This window comes from Rhamphochromis sp. 'chilingali', assembly GCF_963969265.1.
Source record: "Rhamphochromis sp. 'chilingali' genome assembly, chromosome: 2".
Classification (NCBI taxonomy): Eukaryota; Metazoa; Chordata; class Actinopteri; order Cichliformes; family Cichlidae; genus Rhamphochromis; species Rhamphochromis sp. 'chilingali'.
In genome coordinates, this window is record NC_137930.1 from 51270666 (window position 1) to 51291469 (window position 20804).

At 39.0% G+C, this 20804-nt stretch overlaps 2 protein-coding genes across 6 annotated transcripts in view; both read right to left on the bottom strand.

The window, feature by feature from the left end:
* The window catches only part of srpk2 (SRSF protein kinase 2), a 75773-nt gene extending 67525 nt beyond the window's left edge, over positions 1-8248 (bottom strand). For 2 of the 5 annotated variants that reach the window (XM_080874682.1, XM_080874680.1), the window contains exons 1-4: positions 8200-8240; positions 7448-7526; positions 6320-6497; positions 6043-6109 (exon numbers count right to left, since the gene is read on the bottom strand). In XM_080874682.1, the coding sequence (XP_080730808.1) occupies positions 6043-6109; positions 6320-6335 (83 nt within the window). In that variant the 5' untranslated portion in view covers positions 6336-6497; positions 7448-7526; positions 8200-8240. Of the gene's footprint in view, positions 1-6042; positions 6110-6319; positions 6498-7447; positions 7527-8199 lie in introns of all 5 variants that reach the window. The other 3 variants (XM_080874675.1, XM_080874678.1, XM_080874679.1) reach the window with 3 other exon arrangements.
* A 3104-nt stretch (positions 8249-11352) lies between these two features.
* Positions 11353-20597, bottom strand: LOC308391895 (dynein axonemal intermediate chain 4-like). The gene is made up of 16 exons (XM_080874650.1): positions 20489-20597; positions 20205-20334; positions 18847-18959; positions 17729-17811; positions 17340-17496; positions 16525-16664; positions 16293-16415; positions 15935-16123; positions 15302-15438; positions 14950-15036; positions 14170-14321; positions 13908-14053; positions 13374-13486; positions 13155-13253; positions 11986-12209; positions 11353-11860 (listed from the first exon to the last, which is right to left on the bottom strand). Exons 1-16 carry the CDS (start codon positions 20515-20517, stop codon positions 11683-11685), a joined length of 2100 nt encoding a protein of 699 aa, XP_080730776.1. The 5' UTR covers positions 20518-20597; the 3' UTR covers positions 11353-11682.
* Between the last annotated feature and the right edge of the window lie 207 nt (positions 20598-20804).

Here is a 20804-nt window from a genome sequence, read left to right on the forward strand (position 1 = left end):
GTGAGAAAAAGTCAAATTAGTGAACAAAGTCAATACAAGAAAACTTTCAAGACTCCACTATCCATCTTTCTCACACACAGAAAACCAGTAGTCCAATCAGTCAGGCTAAAAGAAAGGAAAAACTGATGATCAAAGAAAACAGTAAGATCGGGTTACTCTGTTCATTTGATAACCTGAACCTCAAAGGGCCACAAAAGCAAAATCCAGATGATAAAAACTTGAACTTAGTGTGAACTTTCTTTAGTCTGCAACCAATATGAAAGTATATCCACCTACAGACGTCTCACATTTTCACACACACATGCACACACACACACACACACACGTAGTCAATACTGTGTTGCGTTAATGGATAAATCCAATAAATAATAGCACTGTGTTCGCATTGGCCAGGCAGGCCTGGTACATGACATGTGGTCAGCACATTGAACAGAAGTGATAAAAGCTTGGAAAAGACTTTGAAGGCCAGAGTTGTAGCTGCAAGGCCAATACATCGGTTTCTTTGCTCCACAAATACGCTGCGCCGAGCAATTCACTCAAACATGTGACTGAGCCAGTTCTTGTGTTGATGGTCTTTAAACATCAAAGCAACACTGAGCATGTGGTTTCTCACACATCATGGTTTTGTGTGAAAAAAATATGCACATATTTGTTTCTGAGTCAATGAGAAGACAAAAGTCTCAAATGCATTGCTGAATTGCAACATTCCTCCTGTCAGTATCTGATCAACAGTGAAAGACAAACAGCGAGATGGACATCGTCCATTAAAAGACCATAATGAAGTGCAGTAAATAAAGTCTTTAAACAGATAGTTTATACTGCCTTAAAGTTAAATGCATGTATTTTCCTTCCGCTGTATATGTTTTTCAAATAAATAAGACTTCCACTGTAAGGCTACACTTAACACAAACAAATTGACATGTATTGGTAATCCTGACCTAGTTCACCTAGTTGAGACTGATAGCAAACGAGAGTTGCACCAACGACAACATACAGCTGAAGCTAAGATCTTTTGCAGGTATTTGATCACAAACATCTTTAAGACCAACATTAATTTATTTAAGAAGACTGACAATGATTCTACTACTTATTTCAGTCTGCATATTATAAGGCTAAGATACAGAAAGGGTCGACTTTGCATCTGATTTGCCAGCGATTATGACTGCCAAAAATAATAAATAAATAAAGACGGCTAACTCATACTGCCCCACAGACTGTGATAGTAAAAAAAAAGGTTAAGCCTTGCCTTATAACTGATAACTGATCTGTGGAAAGTGCAAAAAACACTCCTGTGCATCAAGTGAAACACACAAAGAAAATGCATGAATACATCTCATAATCTCATAATAAAGGCTGTAAAACGTTGCAGTGCAGCTGTTAAGGGACCCTACAAATACTTATGTCAATAATAATAAATAATAATAATTAACACTCTTTTGATTATAAGTATATTTGTCCCTTTTTACTCTTTTTACCACCAGAGAGGGAGACACACGGCCCCTCATCTCACTAGCAGCTGAAGAAGTTGGCGTTAACAACACTAATAGCAGTGACCCTGTAGCCACACCAGCTGTCTGTTATCATTAAGGTAGCAGCTAGCAGCTATGGCTAATAATAAAATGATAAGGTTAATGTGGGAGATAAGCAGTAAATGTTATCAGTCTTGCTCATTCGCAATGTTAACAGGCAGTGTTAAACGGACAGAGAGACAGACAACTTAACAGGATAACCCAGACATCTATTTCTTGAAAGTGTCATGTTTCTCTTAAGGACACAGACTGATACAGAGAAAACCCCACCAGCGGCTAGACGGAAACAGTAGTAGTCTATCCAAGCTGCCATAGGCTGAGAGGCGGAGTACACCCTGGACAGGTCACCCCTCTGTCACAAAAATAAGACAGAGAGGATTCACACTCATATTCACACCTGTTGGCAATTAAGAATCACCAATTAACCTAACTCTATGTCTTTGGACTGTGAGAGGAAGCCAGAGTATCCGGGGAGAACATGCAAGCTCCACACAGAAAGGCCAGATGGCAGATTTAAACATCAGGGCCTTCTTGCTGTAAGGTAACAGTGTTAAACACCATGCTGCCCTGATTGTGGATCACTGTGCTGAATACTTGGTCTCAGTTTCAAATTTGGTACAACCATAAACACCTCGTAACCTCACCGCTGGGTCCTTTTTATACAAACCTTCCTGTCCTTGCTTATGTTTCCACTTGAATTAGTTCAAACAAAGGACGCTGTATCTGCTTAAATTTCAAAGACATCAAAGTCAAGTGACAACGCACTGCTTACATAAAAGTAGCACAAATGAAATTTTACTATTTATCTACGTTATTAAGGCTCAAGATAAAAGGTGTGTTTGTGAGTGTATGTGAGTTGTTGTGGTTTCTAAACAGAAAAGCCCATCTCAAACGGCAGAAGGCAGAAGATGGGAATGGATGTGGATAAAAGTCCATGAAAACGCCATTTAAACAGGAGTGTAAATCTACCAAAGAGAAACCGAGAGAGAGACTGTGATTGTGCTTGAGAGTCTGTGTATGAGCTTACTTTGATTCAACTGTGACCCTGACCTGAATAAGCATCTCATTACAGGGATGGATAAATGGTTGTATGAATAAATGGATGGATGCATGTGTGACCTATTTTTTTAAAAACACCACGTGAGAGAAAGAGCACAAGATCAAGAGACACAGACAGTGAGATAAAGACATAACTGCTTCTGACAGACGTCAGGGATCAAACAGTTTACATTTATATATTTTAATTTCACTCTGACACTTTGTTTGCTGACTCACTTTAATACCTTCTAATATTTCCTTGTTTTATTTCGCTTTCAAATATTTTCCTTTAGCAAAATCTGTTCTCATTTTATTAATAATTATGGTAATCTTGCTCTTTTTATTAACATTTGTACTTAATTAGCTCAATTTTTTTTAACAGAGCTCCTTCTTTCGTTTAGTTTTTATCTTATAAAACAATTTAGCTCTTATTTAAGAGACAGAAGCTTGTCAGTCAAGATAGGAAATTGCTCATCTACCTCTGCTCCAGTACCCTATTACATCCACACAGGCTCCACTATGGGACCTCTCTTATTTACACATGCTTTCCCTCGGCTCGATTTTTAAAAAATATAAGACTGCATCTTGCTGTTATGCAGATGACACACAACCTTACCTACTCGTTTCACAAAGAATGGTTGGTTGAAGAACCTGTTCAGCTGTGTGGAGAACATCAGATCCTAGATGCCAATGAATATCATTCAGATGAATGATAAGAAAAGTGAAGTGATCATTTTTGGACCAGCTTAGTTTCCAGTATCAGCTCTACTCTTGGTCTTCTGTGTGCTAATTTTCAAAATCAGCTTACAGATCTATGTGTTTTATTGACAGTTTATTGAATTTTAATAAACAAGAGAAAAAAGGCTGTGAAAGGCAGCTTTTACCATCTTAGATATATTGCAAAAGTAAAGTCATTGTTATCCCCAGTAGACCTCAGCACAATAATCCATGCATTTATTATTTCTCGACTGGACAACTATAATGCAGAACATCTTTTCTGGCTCGCTGATTACTAGTGAAAAAAAGAGGTGTTTCTACATTTTTACTCTTTGTTTTTTAAGCCATTAATGGGTTAGCCCCACATTACATTTCTGATCTGCTTATAACACATTCTGCCTCCAGACTTTGGAATAATATCCCATTTCAAATCATATCTATAATAATCTGAATTTAAAGACTCATGGTTTTTTAATCCTTGCTTTTAGTTCGTTCAAAGTTTTTTTTAAATGGTGTGTAAAGTCCATGTTTATTTTATTCCTATGTTTATCCTTGCCATGTAATTCCCAGTGTTTATTTCCCTATTGACTCTTTGTTCCTCTAATATATTCCTGTATAGTGCAATCTGATGATATCAAATGCAAAGCACTTTGTGCCATTTCCTGTTATTTAGGCTGTTGTGCTCATACATTTTTTTTCTTTTTTGGCTGTTGTACTAAAGGAATGTGCTGCTCTACACCATCATCAAGCTGCAGTGTATACTGTCAAAACTGTTCTATATTTTATAAAGCTTGTTATCAATCATTCACCCTGATAGAGAATATAAACTGTGGAACTGATGACCTGTATGATAAACTACATTAGTGAAAATAATTTCACCATGTCAGCTTTTTTTAAAATCAGAAATGATCAGAAATGCAAAAACCTACTGTAAGCATGTAAAAATACATGCTTTTCACACTTTTACAACTAAAGTTTAATAAAGAAGCGCTGGCAGTAAATCAGTCAATAATAGCACGCCAGATTCAGGAACTGGCACCTGCGTAATCTGATATGTAACCATAAACTGAAGCACAGATGTGCCAAAACATGTTTGAGGCACACTTAACACTTCACACAGTGTGATCAAAAATTAACCACATTTAATCAAGCGTCAGGGTTTCTTGATCGCCAAGTATTGAAAGTATTACATAACTGCAGCATCTCTAAAGGGATATTCTACAGGTCAGAGTGCAAAGGAACTCAGCTAAATTCTTTTTTTAAAATAAATAGTTTGTTTATATATTGTGTTTCTTCCAGATATCAATGCCATAAAAGTGTAGTTCGTTTAGAAATTCATTTAGAAACATAAAAGTAACTAATTTAGAAATTTATATCACATAATGAAGGTATTTTTGAGGGGAACGCATTACATTAAAACAAACAACTGCTGTCACATCTGTTAGTGAGCTGATAATAGCCAAATATTTTTTAATAACTAATGCATTGTCTGAGCAGTTTATTGAGCAAATATTTTGTTGTTGCAGTATCTCAATGTTGTAATATACTGCTTTTATGTTCTTATATTTGGGGGGGGGGGGGGGGGGATCTACTGAATTTTGAGGAATATTATTGTTGATTAGCCTCCAAAGAAAAATGCTAGCTACAATGCTAGCTACAGAGTGGAGGGGTTCTTTTCAGGGGTTTTTTGTTGGTTTCTGTTGTTGTTGTTGTTGTTTTGTGTGTGTGTGTGTGTGTGTATGGATGGGGGGGGGGGGGGGGGGGGGGGGTAGTTTAGGTCCTTTCACCATTGCAGCATTTAAAGGGCTAAAGGCGAGCCAGCATCCATTACAGGACACCTGTAGGGCCATTGCATGAGTCATGTTTTATTTACAAGACAATTATGGAGTCTGTTCTCTATTTTCTTGGAACATCTGCCTTTATAAACGTCTATTTTTGCGCACATCTGGTTTCACTATGACTGTCCAGGTGTTTGGGACATTCCAGCACATTCCAGCCACCAGCAGCCACCCTGGGGTGTCTGCACCGTTGGTATCACCTAATTGATGCCTTCTTCGGCTGCTGGTGACGTCGCTCCAATAGCGTCACGCCATGAAGAAAGCCTCCCACTCTCTCCACTCCAATTCACATGCACTTTACGCAGCCACTGCGCTGCTGGCACGCCAGCCTCGGCTGCAACTACTCACGCCGGCAAAATCACGCCGAACTGCGCGTGCACCCATACCGTAAAGCTGCCTGGCAAAACCAGGAAACAACGCACCGGGAGAGCCAAGAAAAGTTACATAACACCATGCCAGAGACTCCCCACACGGGTTAGGCGATGTAAGTGGGCGTTTACTCCGTGCCAGTCTGGTGCTGCCATCGCTAAAAAATAAAACGGAATTGAGCCGTGACATCTGTCAATCCTCGCTTTGAAACCCTAGTTTTAAAAAAATCTACCAAGAAACCATCTGTGCTGGAAGCTCAGGCATGCAAAATAAACTACACGAGTATGTGCAGGCTGTAAGCGGTGCAGGACCCAGTCGTTTTGGGGGAATCAGGTGGAGACCCGGGGACCACACCGTCCACATATAATGTAAGTGGTAACTCGAAACACTCCACGGGACCCCGCCTGTAGATGAAAATACCAGCCCGTGCCATATGTCCACGGTCATACCGCCGACGCACCGGCAAGCAGCGCTTGTGTCACACAGAGAGGGACCCGTTGTCAGTAAACAAACACTTCACGTCCACACTTCCCCGCTGCCGCCCCGCTTACCTGCGATGGTGACCCGCTTTATCCTTCTTCCCCTTCGGCCTCCTCTTTCTAGCCTGGATGGCCATCACTGCCGGTCCGAGGTTACATTCATTCACAGGCACAGACGAGTCCGGGGAAGGGTGTAGGAGGAAAGGTGGCGGTGGGGGAGAGAGAACAATCACACATCATCAACGAGGCTGGATGGCGTTTAGCATACCCTCAAGGGCTACGTACACCCATAACTTCCGCCACCAGGAGTGGGTTAGCGTAGCTAAGTTGGAGGATGAGTTATACGCACCTTTCCTGGAGCTCATGTTTCCTCCTCTTCCCTCAGCAGGAGCGGGCAGCACGGCGGCAGCAGCAGCAGCCAGGTCCCCCTGAGTGTCTCAGAATCACTCTCTCACTCACACTAACCCCTCTGCCGATCGATGACATGCACGCCCTCTGTCGTTTCAAACAGGGGTCTGCAAGCAGACCTACGCGGACCAGCGACACACAAAATACTCTGGGTGTAACAGCATCTTATTTTGGAGTTGTTTTTTTCCCCTCAGGAACAGAAAAATAAATAAATAAATGCAGTTTAAAATGGAAAATATATTTATTAGAACCGTATAAGCTTTTGTGTAATACACACTGGTAGTGATGGTGTTCATTCAGGGAATAATGTTAAATGATTGGAATGAGGAGCTGAACCGAACTGCTGGTAGTTCATAAAAATACAGCATATAAGCAGACATCTCATTTGAAAAAAAAAAAACCTTCATAATGTACTTGCTATGTTATTGCGTGTTCACATGCTAGTACGAGGTGTCGGCTGTATTTGTGTATGATTGTTGTTACAGTCTATGTTCTCCTCTTGGCCAGATCACTCTTTGAAGAAGAGATTGATTCTTTTATTAACCAAGGATTTAAATCCTTGGTTAAAAAAGGACGGATTCCAACCCACTTTAATGGATCCCAACCCAGGTAAAGTGGGTTGTAATCCATGTTAATCCATGATGCGACTGGTGACGGTGGACACCATGAACTCACTGTTATGTTCAGGGAATCAGTTTGAGATTATTTCAGCCAGGTCCATCCCTTTATGAGGGATCAAGTCGGGAACAATATTCAAGTATGCTGACATTACAGTAAAGCATGGTTGGTACGAAGTGGCCCAAAGTGCTCTAGGAAAATATCCCCTACTGTTACACCATCACCATCAACCTGAGCCATAACATTTTGTCAGTCTCCTGTCGCTCAATCACAGTGAGCTTATGGGAATTTTAGCTTCAGTTTCCTACACTCCGCTGACAGGAGTGGCACCGGTAGTGATCTTCAGCTGGTGTAGCTCATCTGCTTCAAGGTTCAACATGTTGTGTGTTCAGAGATACTCTTCTGCATGTCTTGATTGTAGTGAGTAGTAATTTAAATTACTCTTGCCTACCTATCAGCTCAAAGCAGTTGGCCATTCTCCTTTGACCTCTGACATCAACAGTCACTGGATATTTCTTCTTTTTATGGACCTACAGATGATTTGTGGGAATGTTAATATTTTCCAAAATCAGCTATAATCACATGATTTGGTATTCTGGAGAATTAAACTGTTTCATAAGCTCTCCATGTTCCCTGACATCAACCCTCTGTGTTTGTTAACAAAGAGGTGCTTTAATGACACGACTGCAGCATGAAGCTTTCTCCTGGCGCGCCGAAAAGGCACCGCTGGGATTCGAACCCAGGATCTCCTGTTTACTAGACAGGCGCTTTAACCAACTAAGCCACGGCGCCGTTGTGCAACGTGTCATAGGCGCAATGGCGCAACGATCAATGTAGGCAATATTGCCGAAGAAAATAGAGTTCAATTTAAAACTGGCTGTGCCATAAAATAATACACAGCCAGAGATGCTGTAAAAAAAACACAGAGGTTATAACTAAAATGCATGTAAGAGCCGTTAAATTTACATTTTACACATTAGTACAGGACTCGGTGCTAAAGGCGTACTAAGCATACAGTGGACCACCTTTACAGGCTACACAACAAACCGAAGGACAAACTAGCCACTTCAAGCCACACCATGCATCATACAGTGATACACTCATACATGGATAGTGCACTGTAGCCACAGCAGTAAACGTGCAAAAACACATATCTTACAGCAGGAAACAGAGACACTTTCTCTCGTGGATTGATGAACTCACCAAACACCGGGGCCGTTGACCGTTGTGAGCGCAGAATGTGCTCATCACTACTTCCGGTAGGGTCATGCTTAAAATTCTGATTAGTGGGCACAGTGATCTTCTTGGACAGTTCTGGACCCCCAAAGGCCGTCCATAACGCCCACCACTAAATTGTGATGCTTGATGATGATGTTCAGCTGATACTAAGGCTACGTTCACACTGCAGGCGAAAGCGCATCAAATCCGATTTTTTTGACCCTATGCGACCCATATCCGATCATGCTATGACAGTGTGAACGGCGCAAATCCGATATTTTCAAATCCGATCTGGGTCACTTTCGTATGTGGTACTGAATCCGATACATATCCGATGTTTTAGAAAGCGACTGCTGTTTGAACGGTCAAGTCGCATTAAATCCGCCTTTTACGTCACCGACACAAGACTGAAGCCAATTATCAGCGCCCGAGAAGACATCGCGAACGCTTCCTGGCCATCCAGTGTAGATGTCAGTGAAACTGTTGGGAAGACAACGTAAACATTTTATTTGTACTGTATAATCTGCAGATTCTGACAGAAATCTGCAGCTATCCTTTGAAGCACCGCTCCTCTCTTAAACAGCAATAAGGATCATTATTAGGTTATTTACATTATTATGTAAATAACAAAATAACTTAAAGCAAAAATTGGGAAACGTAAAGTCCGAAGTCTTTATATTAACGGCCATCAGTCAAACTGTTTGTTCTTGGTCTAAACAGAGCGCGTTGTGTGTGACATCTTCTTTTGCGCATGCGGGCCGCTTTGAGCGTTCACACTAGAGCGCGTTTGCTGTCGCATTTTATTTGTAGTGTGAACGAGGAGACAAAAAAATCGGATTTGATCAAAAAATCGGAATTGAGCATTAAGACCTGCAGTGTGAACGTAGCCTAAGAGGCCCAAAGTGTGGCAAGAGAATATGACACACCATAACACAACCAGCAGCAGCCTTAACTGCCGATACAAGACACGATGGCTCCTTGCTTTCATGTTGTTCTGACCCTAACCATCTGAATGTGACAGCAGAAATGGGGACTCGTCAGACAAAGCAACATTTTTCCAATCTTCTGGCTCATTTTGTCGAGCTCATGTAAAAAAAAAAAAGTGTAACCCCCCCCAAAAACAAACAAACAAACAAAAAACCACTACATTTTGGGAAATATTTGTGGGTGTTTTCTTGTTTGTTTGTTTTTGTGCTATTATATCAAAAGAAGTCTTTAAAGTCAAAACCAGGATAATAGTTTAAAATGCCACCCAATGTGACATTTATTAATCAGATTTACTTAATTAATCCCAGAAAAAGTAATTATATTGAACATAAAAAAACCCCAAAACAAACAAACAAACAAAACACTAAATTTTTGGAAATGTTTGTGGGTGTTTTCTTGTTTGTTTGTTTGTTTTTGTACTATTTGAACACTAAAGTGGCCCTTCAGTGAGATGACAGTGCCAGCAGTGGCCCACAACTCATTTAAATTGGAGACCCCTTCTATAGACGAATGTGTGGAAAAATCCTAGCTGGTCAGCTTCAGCTTCTGAAATACTCAGAGCCTTCTGAAACACAAGTCCTTCTGCCGTGAACAACTATGAGAAGTTCAAAGTCACTTAAATCACCTTTCTTTCCAATTCTGATGCTTCAACTTCAACAGGATGTCTTTAACGCGTCTAAATACACTGAGTTGTTATCATGTAATTGGCTGATTAGATATTTGTGTCAATGAGCAACTGAAGAAGTGTACCTAATGCAGTGGTCGGTGACTGTATGGTGCACCTTACTGTTTGCTAATGTCACAAAACATTGCATGTGAAAGGCTGCTATGTTTCTTCAGGACTTATCAATATGTAACTGTTCTTCTTGCCAACAAACTGCTTTTATCTTTGCCTCCCATTTAGATTGAATGAAATTACAATTATTTCTGTTTTTATTGTTAAAAGAAAAAAATAGGTAATATAAGTAAATCCTAATTACAACACAAAAATATTTTAGAAAGAAAAGCAAACTTAAATGATACTTTGCACAGTATCTATAAAAGGTTCGGAGGCACGTAAACTGAGTAAAAAGATGCCCACAGTGAGTTTCAATCTGTCTGCCGTCAGAAAGCAACATGGTCACATTACTTTCAAATCCAGGTTCACTTCCTGCTGTGCCACAATGCAAGCTCAAATCCTTTTTCCCTCCACAAACAAAAGCCTTCTGCCATTTTCCACAGTCTTTCATGCTTCTATCTCGTCCAGAATCACAGGCTCTGTCTGTGACCTATCATTATGGGATTAATTCTTCAGCTCCCTGTAGTTACTCACTGTTTTAATATAAGTAGAGAGGAGCTGACTTAAGCAACATGATGTGAGGATATGTGACCTTACGGCCACAGATCACAGTGGGGTAAAAATATAACAGATCTTCCTCGTCTGTCAGTTACATCTTTCAGTCTTTGGCCTGCTGGGAACAGTTGCTGTGTCTGAAATCTTAGCCCCAGCTCATACAGGCCAAATACAATAACAAAGAGGAAGTGGTTCAGTTTCCGCCTCTAACATTTCATGGTTAGATATAATGAAACAACACTCATTAAAAATATTCTGATGATGTTTTAAACTATTTTGTTTAATAGTGGTACTTTCTTGTATTATATTCAGCTTTTATGTTGAATTTTATATTGAACAAAATTTTAGGAAAGGCTTATGCTCCTTCCATAGACTGTATATAGAAGATGGACATATAGTAGCTTCCAGACCTCTAATGTCTTTACATTAGAGGCCTGGGAGCTTAAGCCTCCCTTTAATGGCCATCAGGGGGCGATACCACTTGTTTCAAAGAGGCATCTGAGTGAAACTTGCCCTAATTTTTCTGATACTGTAACAACCTCAATAAGCACCTTCCTGATGACTTTAGGGGCTCTGTCACTAGTTTCAGGCCATGCTGAAATCAACATGAAGTTTATTTTATATATTATAGTAATTATTAGAGAAACAATTATCCAGGAACCAGGATCATCCAGGATTATCCAGGATGTGCTTGCTGGTTAATGACTTGTAAGACACATTGAAAGTGAGGTTTCCCCGTCATCTTTTTGCTTATCACATTCAGTTAAAAATGAAAAAGAAGTACAATTCAAAGATCCACAACTTTATTTATCGCAGGGTACAACACATAAAAGTCAAAAGGCAATGAAACTTCTGAACAAAAACTTAGAAATATCTGGAAGTGGCATGTTGGATGATTTCATCCAGAGTGTCCACCTGAAAGAAAAAAACCTCAGTCTGACTTCTCTACAAGTTCTTATGTGTTTACACTACAGTAACATGTGCTCTCTCCTTTTTTCACTGATGTTTCTTCCTAAATGTATACCTGTTATATCTTCTAGGCAAGACTTACTATTCACTGTATGGCTGAGTTTGCATTCTCAGTATAAAAAACATGAAAAATACACAAGCTCAATGTTTTGAACTTATTATTACACGGTAGTTCTTATCTATTTCATGTACAAGAGTTTTACCTGCGTGCTTTTGCACACTCTGAAGTTCCTGAGCTTGTAGACTGTCACTTGACCTTTACTGTCCCCTACAAGGACACAGTCTGTCCCTCTGGCAAACAGCAAGGATGTCAGCCTCACACCAGGCTCAGCATGGTGCACAATGGTTGGAAACAGGCTGCAAAGAAATGTTTATGCTTTTAGTGAACACATATCTCTGACTTACACTTCAAATCAGGTGAAAACAATAGGTAAATTAAAAAAACCTCAAAGCAGACTGAGATCTCAATCCGATGGACTCACATGCTCAAAATCAGGTCCCAGAGCTCCACCTGGTCTTCCTTAACTACTCCAAACAACGTGGAGCAGTTTGGGGACCACTTAACAAAGAACACGGGGCCTTGGTGAATGGACTTGAACGTCATCACAGGGCGGCCCTGCTTCCACATCTGGACAGTCTCGTCACGGGAGCAGCTCAAAAACACATCGGGGCTGAATGGTGACCATTCAATGTGGTTCACAGATCCCTGAGAGAGCAAGATTAGACATGAAGAGAAACCTGCCTCTATCTTTCATTTTTGAATAAATATTATAAATGTAGTAATAAATCAAATGGGCAGTAAAGTGACACACCGCATCACAGAAGACAGTACTGTTTGTGCTGCTGTTTTTTTTTTATTGTTGTCACTTTTATATGGATGCAAATGCCTACAATAATTCTGTTTTATATACTTTATTTATATATATTTTATATACTATTTTGAATGCAATCAGCTGACAGATAACATGGCTTGGTGAGTGATAAATGGCCCTAACAGCCCATCCAAGGAATCTGTGTTCATTTTGTGTTCAGTTTTCACAAATATGAATCTATTTGTACATTATTTAGCACCAACTAGCAGTTATTTGTGGCTATGTGATGCGTTTTTTTATTGCTGAAATTAAATTCTGACTTGCGTCTACATATGGCCACCTGTCCATCCTCACTTGCATGTCCATGTGAGGATGAGCCATTCACTTATTGCATCCAGATCTCAACTTCTGGGTCCAAATAGACAAAATGTTGGCAAGGTTTACCAGTGGGTGATGCCATTTCCACTAAAAAAATATTCTGTCTTTGCTTTCATTAGATGATGTCTGATGACAGCAACTAGAGTAAATAGTAGGGGATAACAACAGTGAATGGCAACATCGGCACACAAGGCTAAACCAGGTCAGTAATAAGAAGCCGCCACCATTTGTCTTTGACTTTTCTTTACTGTTAATTCAGTTAACTAGTAGTTCTTGTATTTAAAAAGATCACTAGGCCAGAATAACCCTATCAGCTGATGTAAACTGATCCACTGGTTGGAAATCCAAAGTAAGCTCACTATCTTCATGCTGTAGCATCCCTAGTCTTTTGTCTTTATCGCCTTAACTTAAACAGCATTTTAAATATGACTCAGTCACATTGTTTACCCTCAAGCACTTACAATGTGCTTTTTGTAAGTGGCCAGAAAGCTGTGACCTTCAGAAAAGGAAGACTTGTGGATAAGGCCCTCCTGTGTGCCAACCAGATAAATACCAAAGTCCTGCAGGAGGAATGCAACATGGACGAGAAATTAGAAAACACACAAAAAAGACATTTTCACACTTTGATTACTGACAAGGCTTTTTTTGGCTAAAGTATTTGGCTGACTTAAATTTCTTACCATTGGATGGAAGTCAACACAAACAGCAGTAGGTTTGGACAGCACCATTTTTTTCTTCTTCAGGTTCTCTGCAGCCTCCTTACACTCTGTATTGCTCCTAAACCACATCAGGTCTAAGAACAAATATTTTTATAGACCATTCAGATATTTGAAATGTTACTGTTGTTCTCCATTGTAACACTTTACAGAAGCTCCATAAAATATAAAATAATTAACCAGGATTTGTTTTATTACTGCTATATTATATTCGCTGTATGTCCTCCACTCTCACTCACTTAGAAACCTGCCAAAGAAAAAATGACTATTTACACTTAGTTTTATGTCTTTAGTTTCCCAGAAATGTTAATTAGAATGTGAGCATTAATGGTTATCTGTGTTAGTCGTGTAATAGTTTGTTGGTATAGGCACCAAAAAGTTGCATTATGCTGTGAATCCGCTCCATACATGATCCAGGCGTGTTATGAAATTAGTGCAGCTATGAGGTAAAACTGTAAGTGCACAGTGGGAACAATAGCTAGGGGAAGACTGCAGTACCTGTGCAGTCAAGATTATGGCTGCTGATTGACCACTTGGCAATCCTGCCATCTGATGACACTGATACGAGAACATCTTCCAGTGATAACCTTTGTGGAGTCCAGGTGACCTGCCACACTGGGTGAAGATGCCTCCTGGAGGATTTACTAAAAACAGAAAGATCAGAGAAGCAATCAGATTATTTTTAGTGTTTTTTAAATCTTGACATGTTATGTATATGCTTATTTTATGCTAACACACATATACACTATACAGTGCTCACCTGCTGCTAGCAACACATGCAACACTGCTGTCTTGAATACAGATGTTGTAAATAGCTACAGTGCCGTCATACATTCCCACGGCAAGCTGGTCGTTAGTTGAGAAATCCAGGGATGTCACACTGCTGTGACAGTCAAAGACACGTTCTGGCCACTGCACAAAGGACACAGTTTTAACCAGGATACTATGGTTAAAAGAGCAACAACAAAAGCTGGGATTAAAAGTATGGCAGGATGCTGCTTTCTGATATGTGCTAGGATCAGCCTCTTGAAGCACAAGGAACTGAGAGGCTTGAGTGCAATCGAGCAGTGGTCACAATATATGGCAACCCCCTATATTCTGCTCTTTAGGGAGAAGCATAATAGTAGTGGTTTTGAGCCACACAGGGATAACAGGAGTCGGTAAGGAAAGGTTCAAAATGCTTATGAGACCCTCCAGCAGCTGATCAGCACATGCATGAAGTACACACCCTGGGACACCATCTGGACCAGCTGCTTTCCTAACACAGAAACCTTTCTGACGTCCATACAGTCCAGAGACTGTGTGTGTTGTTGGTGTTTTTGTACCTCTGATCATATTAAGATAAAAAGCATGTGGTGTGGGAGTCTCTTGAGGCACATCCAGGATGTTAGAAGTGATTAGCTGAACAAAGGCAATTTTTTTTAAAATCTTCTGATTAGCCAGCCCACCCAACCCTTGTAATATGGGCAAACTGAGATTAAAAAAAATGATAGCAGGAATAAACAACAAACAACAAAAATACAGTAATGTCTAAACATACCATGATGTTTTTGATGGTCCAGCAGCAGATCAGACCTGGTTTCAGGCACCTGGAGTCAAAGTCTGCATATCCTACTGCCAGGATATCCTTACAGTGCACAACAAAAGCAGCAGTTTAAATGAAGTATTGTAAACAAAGATTAATATTGGTAGAACCAGAAAAAGGGCAATGCCTTGCACTTCTGCTTCATCTATAATCATTAATGAAGCTTTATCGTGTCTAAAATGCTTCACAAAGTCTACACACAGGAAAAATGTGTATCAAATGTTGCTTACAGACAAAAATGACACAAATGATAATGAGACTCATGACAAAAAATATTTTAGTCTTTGTTTTGTTTTTCTTTTGTTACCGGGTTGTGCCTGTTCCAGGCCATGCTGGTAATGCAGTATCCTCTGGTGCGCTGACAAGTGAATGCCCAGAGAAGTTCCAGAGTAGGATCTAAACTCTCCTCACTGTGTTTTCCATGCTTCATCATGCTGTCAGAGCCTTACACAATCAATAATACACTTAATACAGTATTAATGTAAATATGCTATGGTTTTCTAAAGGCTGTATATAAAATATGGACATAGCCTCCCTGTCTGAAAAACAAAGCCTTTCTAATGTTCAGCAGGTTTTCTTTCTCTAAGCTTTTTCAGTACTTTCTACTCTTGGAGGGGATAACCTTATTATACCCTCTCATACACATGGCCCTGGTTGTCAGTGTAGAGTGATAGCAAAGAAAAAAGCTGGCGGAAAGAGACATCATGAATGATACTTTTGACTACTTTCTTGTCACCACAGCATAACACACTTTTTTTTTCAAAGTTTTATGTTAGATGCTGCGCCAAAGAATGTGTGCCTGGTCTAGAATTAAACAGAAAGCCTTGCAAAAGACTGGTGATCTGTCCATGTTGTACTCTGCCTACCCTGTAATAGCTGGGATATGCTACCCTCCCTCAAGACCCTGAATATGATAAGTAGGAGAAAATGGAGAGTTTACCTTCAGATATTGGCGGCTGTCTATAAGCAGCTAACTTGGCCTGAAAGGCGTTCAATACAACCGTCCTTTCCATAAAACGTGAGATGTTTGTTAATAACTCTGGCAGAAGAATTTCTTTCTTTGGTTCTGGCTCAGGATTTAAAATGCTTCCACAAATTTCCATTTCTGACAGCGAGCTGATGGTGCTGTCTGAGAAAATGGTCAATGAGAAAATTAGAAATGTTTATTTTCGACAAAATTATTTAGAATAAACAGAAATAGGAAAGACCATCAAAAGTGTGGTTATTATATGACGAACAAACACGTATTTATTCTTAGAAGTTGAAAGAACTGAAGTACCAGCTGAAGATGGAGTTACCTATGTAAGTGGTGTTGCTCTTGCTGCTCACTGATTTCTCCTCGTGATCAGCTTCATCACCTTCAAACGTTTCATTTTGCTTGTAAAAAGAGTCATAAATGTCCCAGTTTGTAGCCACCATACCTTTAAATATGAGAGAAAAAATAGCGCGTTATTTATTTATTTTTTGATTTGATAACCACTAATTGTTGAGTTAATCAAGTGTGAGGTGTTTCATTCTCACTCGTCTTACCCTTTCCAGCAGTACCAGTCTTCTCACTCTGGATCAGTTTGTTTTTAAGGGCTCCGTTTAATGTCTGCATCGATCTGTCGATGTACTTATCACTACACGTTCTGCTCTTGCAAAGCTCAGCATAGCTGAGGTTTCTCTGTCTGCACGGGAGGAGAGACAAAATATTTTTTAACTGAAGGCTAGCATATTTGGTGGTGGTCAGAGGGCCCGTTGGCGCCAGTGTCCGGTAGCCTCGCCTCTGTCAGTGCGCCCCAGGGTGGCTGTGGCTACAACGTAGCTTGCCATTGCCAGTGTGTGAATGTGTGTGTGAATGGGTGAATGACTGAATGTAGTGTAAAGCGGTTTGGGGTCCTTAGGCACTGAGTAAAGCGCTATACAAATGCAGGCCATTTACCATTTGCATCTTCACGCATATTGCATGTGAAAGGCTTTCTTCAGTGAAATACATAAAGTGCCGGTTTCTGTGCATGTCAGAAGTTGTGTTAGATTTTCTCATCTGTCAGGTAGGGAGAGTGAGAGACAGAACAATCATAATTTTCTTATTTTATGATAACCAGACAAAGAACAAATGTGACCTTGACCTTCAGAACTATTTTGGTGAAGAACCATTAGGTGATCACTGTGTATGCTTATGTTTGTTAAATTACAACCAATAATGTAGGAGAAATAACAATTCTAGTGAACTGTTGACAGGTGATGATGGACAGCCTCATCAGACCTCTGGCTGGATGAGCTAAAAATTCATCAAAATGTAAAAATATTCAATTAACACAACTTGTGATGAATGTTATTTAGTGTTTTTACCCTCCACTCACATTGCTGCTTCTGCATCATCATCGACCACTGAGGTTATGGTGGGGGGTATGTCCAGGAACGTAATGGTTTCGGTTTCAGTAAGCGAGATGTAATCACATTCACCCACCATCTTCTCCCTTGCATGCTGTTCTGCATCATCTCCTTTTTTCAACAACTCTGACACATGACAAAACAAACGAAAAAGCCTAATTCAAATAAACGGCAAAAAGACGATGTGGAATAATTTTAAGTGTACTGTGTTGAATATAGAAGAATTTATGATTTGAGAACTACAATGTTAATGCAATTTTTAAACAAAAGGGCAATATTAGTACCAGAAAGACAAAATCCCTACAACAATAAACATAAGGAGAGAATATATTTAAAAACAAAAAACAAGAGTAATCACGTGGAGGTGGATGTGTCGGTCCAAGAAAAATATCCTCAATCTCCGCATTCAATGAGTCTTGGGTAGGACACATGGTATGGCTGCTAATGAGACACACAAACATACATATTTAGTATCTATGTACGCTTGTACTCTGTATAATTTCCATTGTCACCATCACTGAGCCGCTTACTAACTTTGCCACTCACTGAAATTACCTCCAGATCTGCCTTTTGATAATTAACTTTATTTCCATAACAACAAATAACATGAAAACAAAGTGGATTCATAAGAGTGCAAGAGTAAAAAAAGCAAGTTTACACAGATGGGCAAGGTTATTATAGTTGTCTTGAACTAAATTAAAAGGTAAAAGTGACTTAAACTGTCTTTGGTTTTAGATTCTAAAGTACTGGTACTTGTATTTATTTGACCACTAACACTTAATAATAATTCTAATTGATGAATGGCACATTGATAGTTTGGATTAAACTGGTAAATACTTTTTACTACTAAAAAAGGCGGTCACGTTCACAAATGTTTTATTTGTGTTTTTAATGATTCATATTGATCTTCTGATTATTTACTTGTTGACTTTTCTATCAGCAGCTTCATTATCCATCCATCAATTAAGTTCTTTCAAGAAGTTCAGTTTATTTTTAAAATTTAAGTATTTTTTTTAAGAAATCTATTAGTAGAAGTATGTGTTTAATTTAGGAACAAATCCCAAAGGATCATCCTACAGACTTTTAAAAACATTAAGTCAAAAGGATTGTGATTTTTTAGCCCACATAAATGCAACCACGTAAAATTGTATGTTCCTATCTCTTTAAATGTTTAAAGTCTTATAAGAACTACGATAGTATTTACTGAATCACCATGAGGAGGAACTGATGTAAACGTGTGTTGAGACTGGGATTTCTACAAGTCTTACTGCATGTGCTATAAAAAGCTAACTTTCTAAACCACTCTAATCATGTAATATCTGCGTATGGAAAATACCACCTTCATCATAATTAGAGAATGAAAAACAAAATCACTCAGGAAACTATCTGAAACTGAAGTGAATTGAAAAGATAAATGTAAAAATGACAACAAATTAAAGATATTACAAAACTATATCCAATGTGACCATCTAGTACCTTCTGGAAAGTTTAGGGATGCTGGAAAAGAGTTCATCCAGAGACTTTTGGAAACCTGGCACTGGGCAAACCAGGGGGCGGGGAGTGACATCATTGCCATCAGCATCCACCACCTGCAAAGACACGGAGTCAAAGTCACATGGTTGCCAGCTTTAACCAGGAAGTTTTAGTTAAAACTCAGTTTGTTAACCATAAGATGAGAGAACTTTGAGGTTTTCAGTTCCAAAGAGAGCTAATTTGAGGTTAGTTTTCTTTGAGTTGGCTGGTTTGACAAGAACCTAAATCCCAGTCAGAGATGAAAGGGATCAAAATGGAGATTTGTCTTTCTTCGTGCTTCAGGCTCAGAACAATAGCTGAACTGCGCAGAGAGTCCAGAGTTTGGGGAACTAATCTGAGCAAATAAAGAGTGAAATCCACAACAGAGCAGACATGTCAAACGGGTTTCAGGCATGAAGATCAGACCTGAGAAGGTGAAAACCTGCACAATGATGAAGAGGAGCAGTGTGAACAGCAAAAAAGAGAGGTTACAAGCCCGAAGAAGAGGTGGCAGATGTAGACAAGATGATAAACGTTAATTTTTTCTACTTTTACAGCAATTATTATTAAGTATTAAAGTTATTAAATCGTCTTTATTTCAGCATAACTAATGCCAAATTTTATCCAAAGTTCATTTGTAACTTTTCCAGAATGTTCTTCTTCTATTATTTAGATGTGTTAGGTATTGCACTTTGTTTAATAGTCGGTTATATATTTTACCTTCACTATCAATAAGGAAATGACCTATATAATTTGTATCATGAATAAACCCTCTAAACTTAATCTTAGGTACTTAATATCAAGTGGAAGAGAAACTATTAACATGCATACAAACTATAGAATGTTTGCCTTCAAAGTAAAAGCTGCACCTTTTTAACTGTGTTGACAATAACACTAAGGCATAACTTTTACTTTGAAGGTGATGATTATGGTTTCTACATTTATAGTTCCTCTTTTGCAAGTTTTACTGCAGCTTGGCAAGTAGATATGCAAAGCAAATGTGGAAGCCTGGTTCTTCCACTGGGGGAAAACAATGTAAAAATTTTAGGTTACTATTCCAAAATTTTGACTTACTGATTGAATGTTTAAAATGCTGACTGATCTTGAGTCAAAGTTTAAGATAACGAACTTGATTTTTTTTTTTTTTTAGTTATCCCATCAACAAAAAACAAAACAAAACAAAAAAACAAGAAAAAAATAGCAAAATAGTAATTTCTTACCAGCAATGTGTGGCTACATGAGAAATCTCTATAAATTAAGATATTAAGATATGAACCTGCATCACCATCATGAAGAAAGAGTTTTAAGCTAATGCTAAATACCCGAACTTTTCCAATAAGATCTTTATTTCTCCTTTTCTGTTCCTCAGGGTTTTCTTTTTGGTTATAACCATTGCCTGTTAAAGTGCCTTGACAAAGTCCTGATCCTGAGGATGTCTTTGTTAGAGAAGTTCTGGAACAAAGCATAATGAACACAAGTTTTAAGTTAGTAGCTAATCTGTTAACTATCACTGACAGCTAGCCCAGATAAGCTAATGCTATTATAACTTTCTCTAATCATAAACTTTACTTAATTGTTTTTTACATTTTATAAACAGTTAACTTACATACTAGAACAACCACTATTTTTCTTCATCTTTTCTCCTCTTCAATTTGGGGCTCAAAGCTAATTTTTCTGCAATTTCAGCAATGGTACAAAGCTAACGACCTATGGCCGTTATTTAGCCTGCACATGAAGTTAGTGTCACACAGAAAAGCCCCCCTCTTCTTTATGTCTAACAATAATGTCCTACCAATCTGAAACTGACTTCTTATTAAACTATTCTTGAGCGAAATGGTAGCAGAATTATAACTTCAAGATGGGAACAAGCAAAACAAAAAAGCTGAATAAATATAAAAGGTTATTCTTATATTACAGCAAAG

Bases quoted from the DNA above. Each gene is read 5' to 3' on its own strand.
- LOC308391895 (XM_080874650.1), bottom strand. From the start codon at position 20,517: ATGAAGAAAAATAGTGGTTGTTCTAGTAT. The intron at 18,960-20,204 runs GTATTTAGCATT...GTGTCTTTGCAG, and splicing joins ATCTTATTGGAAAAGTTCGG to GTGGTGGATGCTGATGGCAA. The intron at 13,487-13,907 runs GTACTGCAGTCT...ATTTGTTCTTAG, and splicing joins CCATAATCTTGACTGCACAG to ACCTGATGTGGTTTAGGAGC.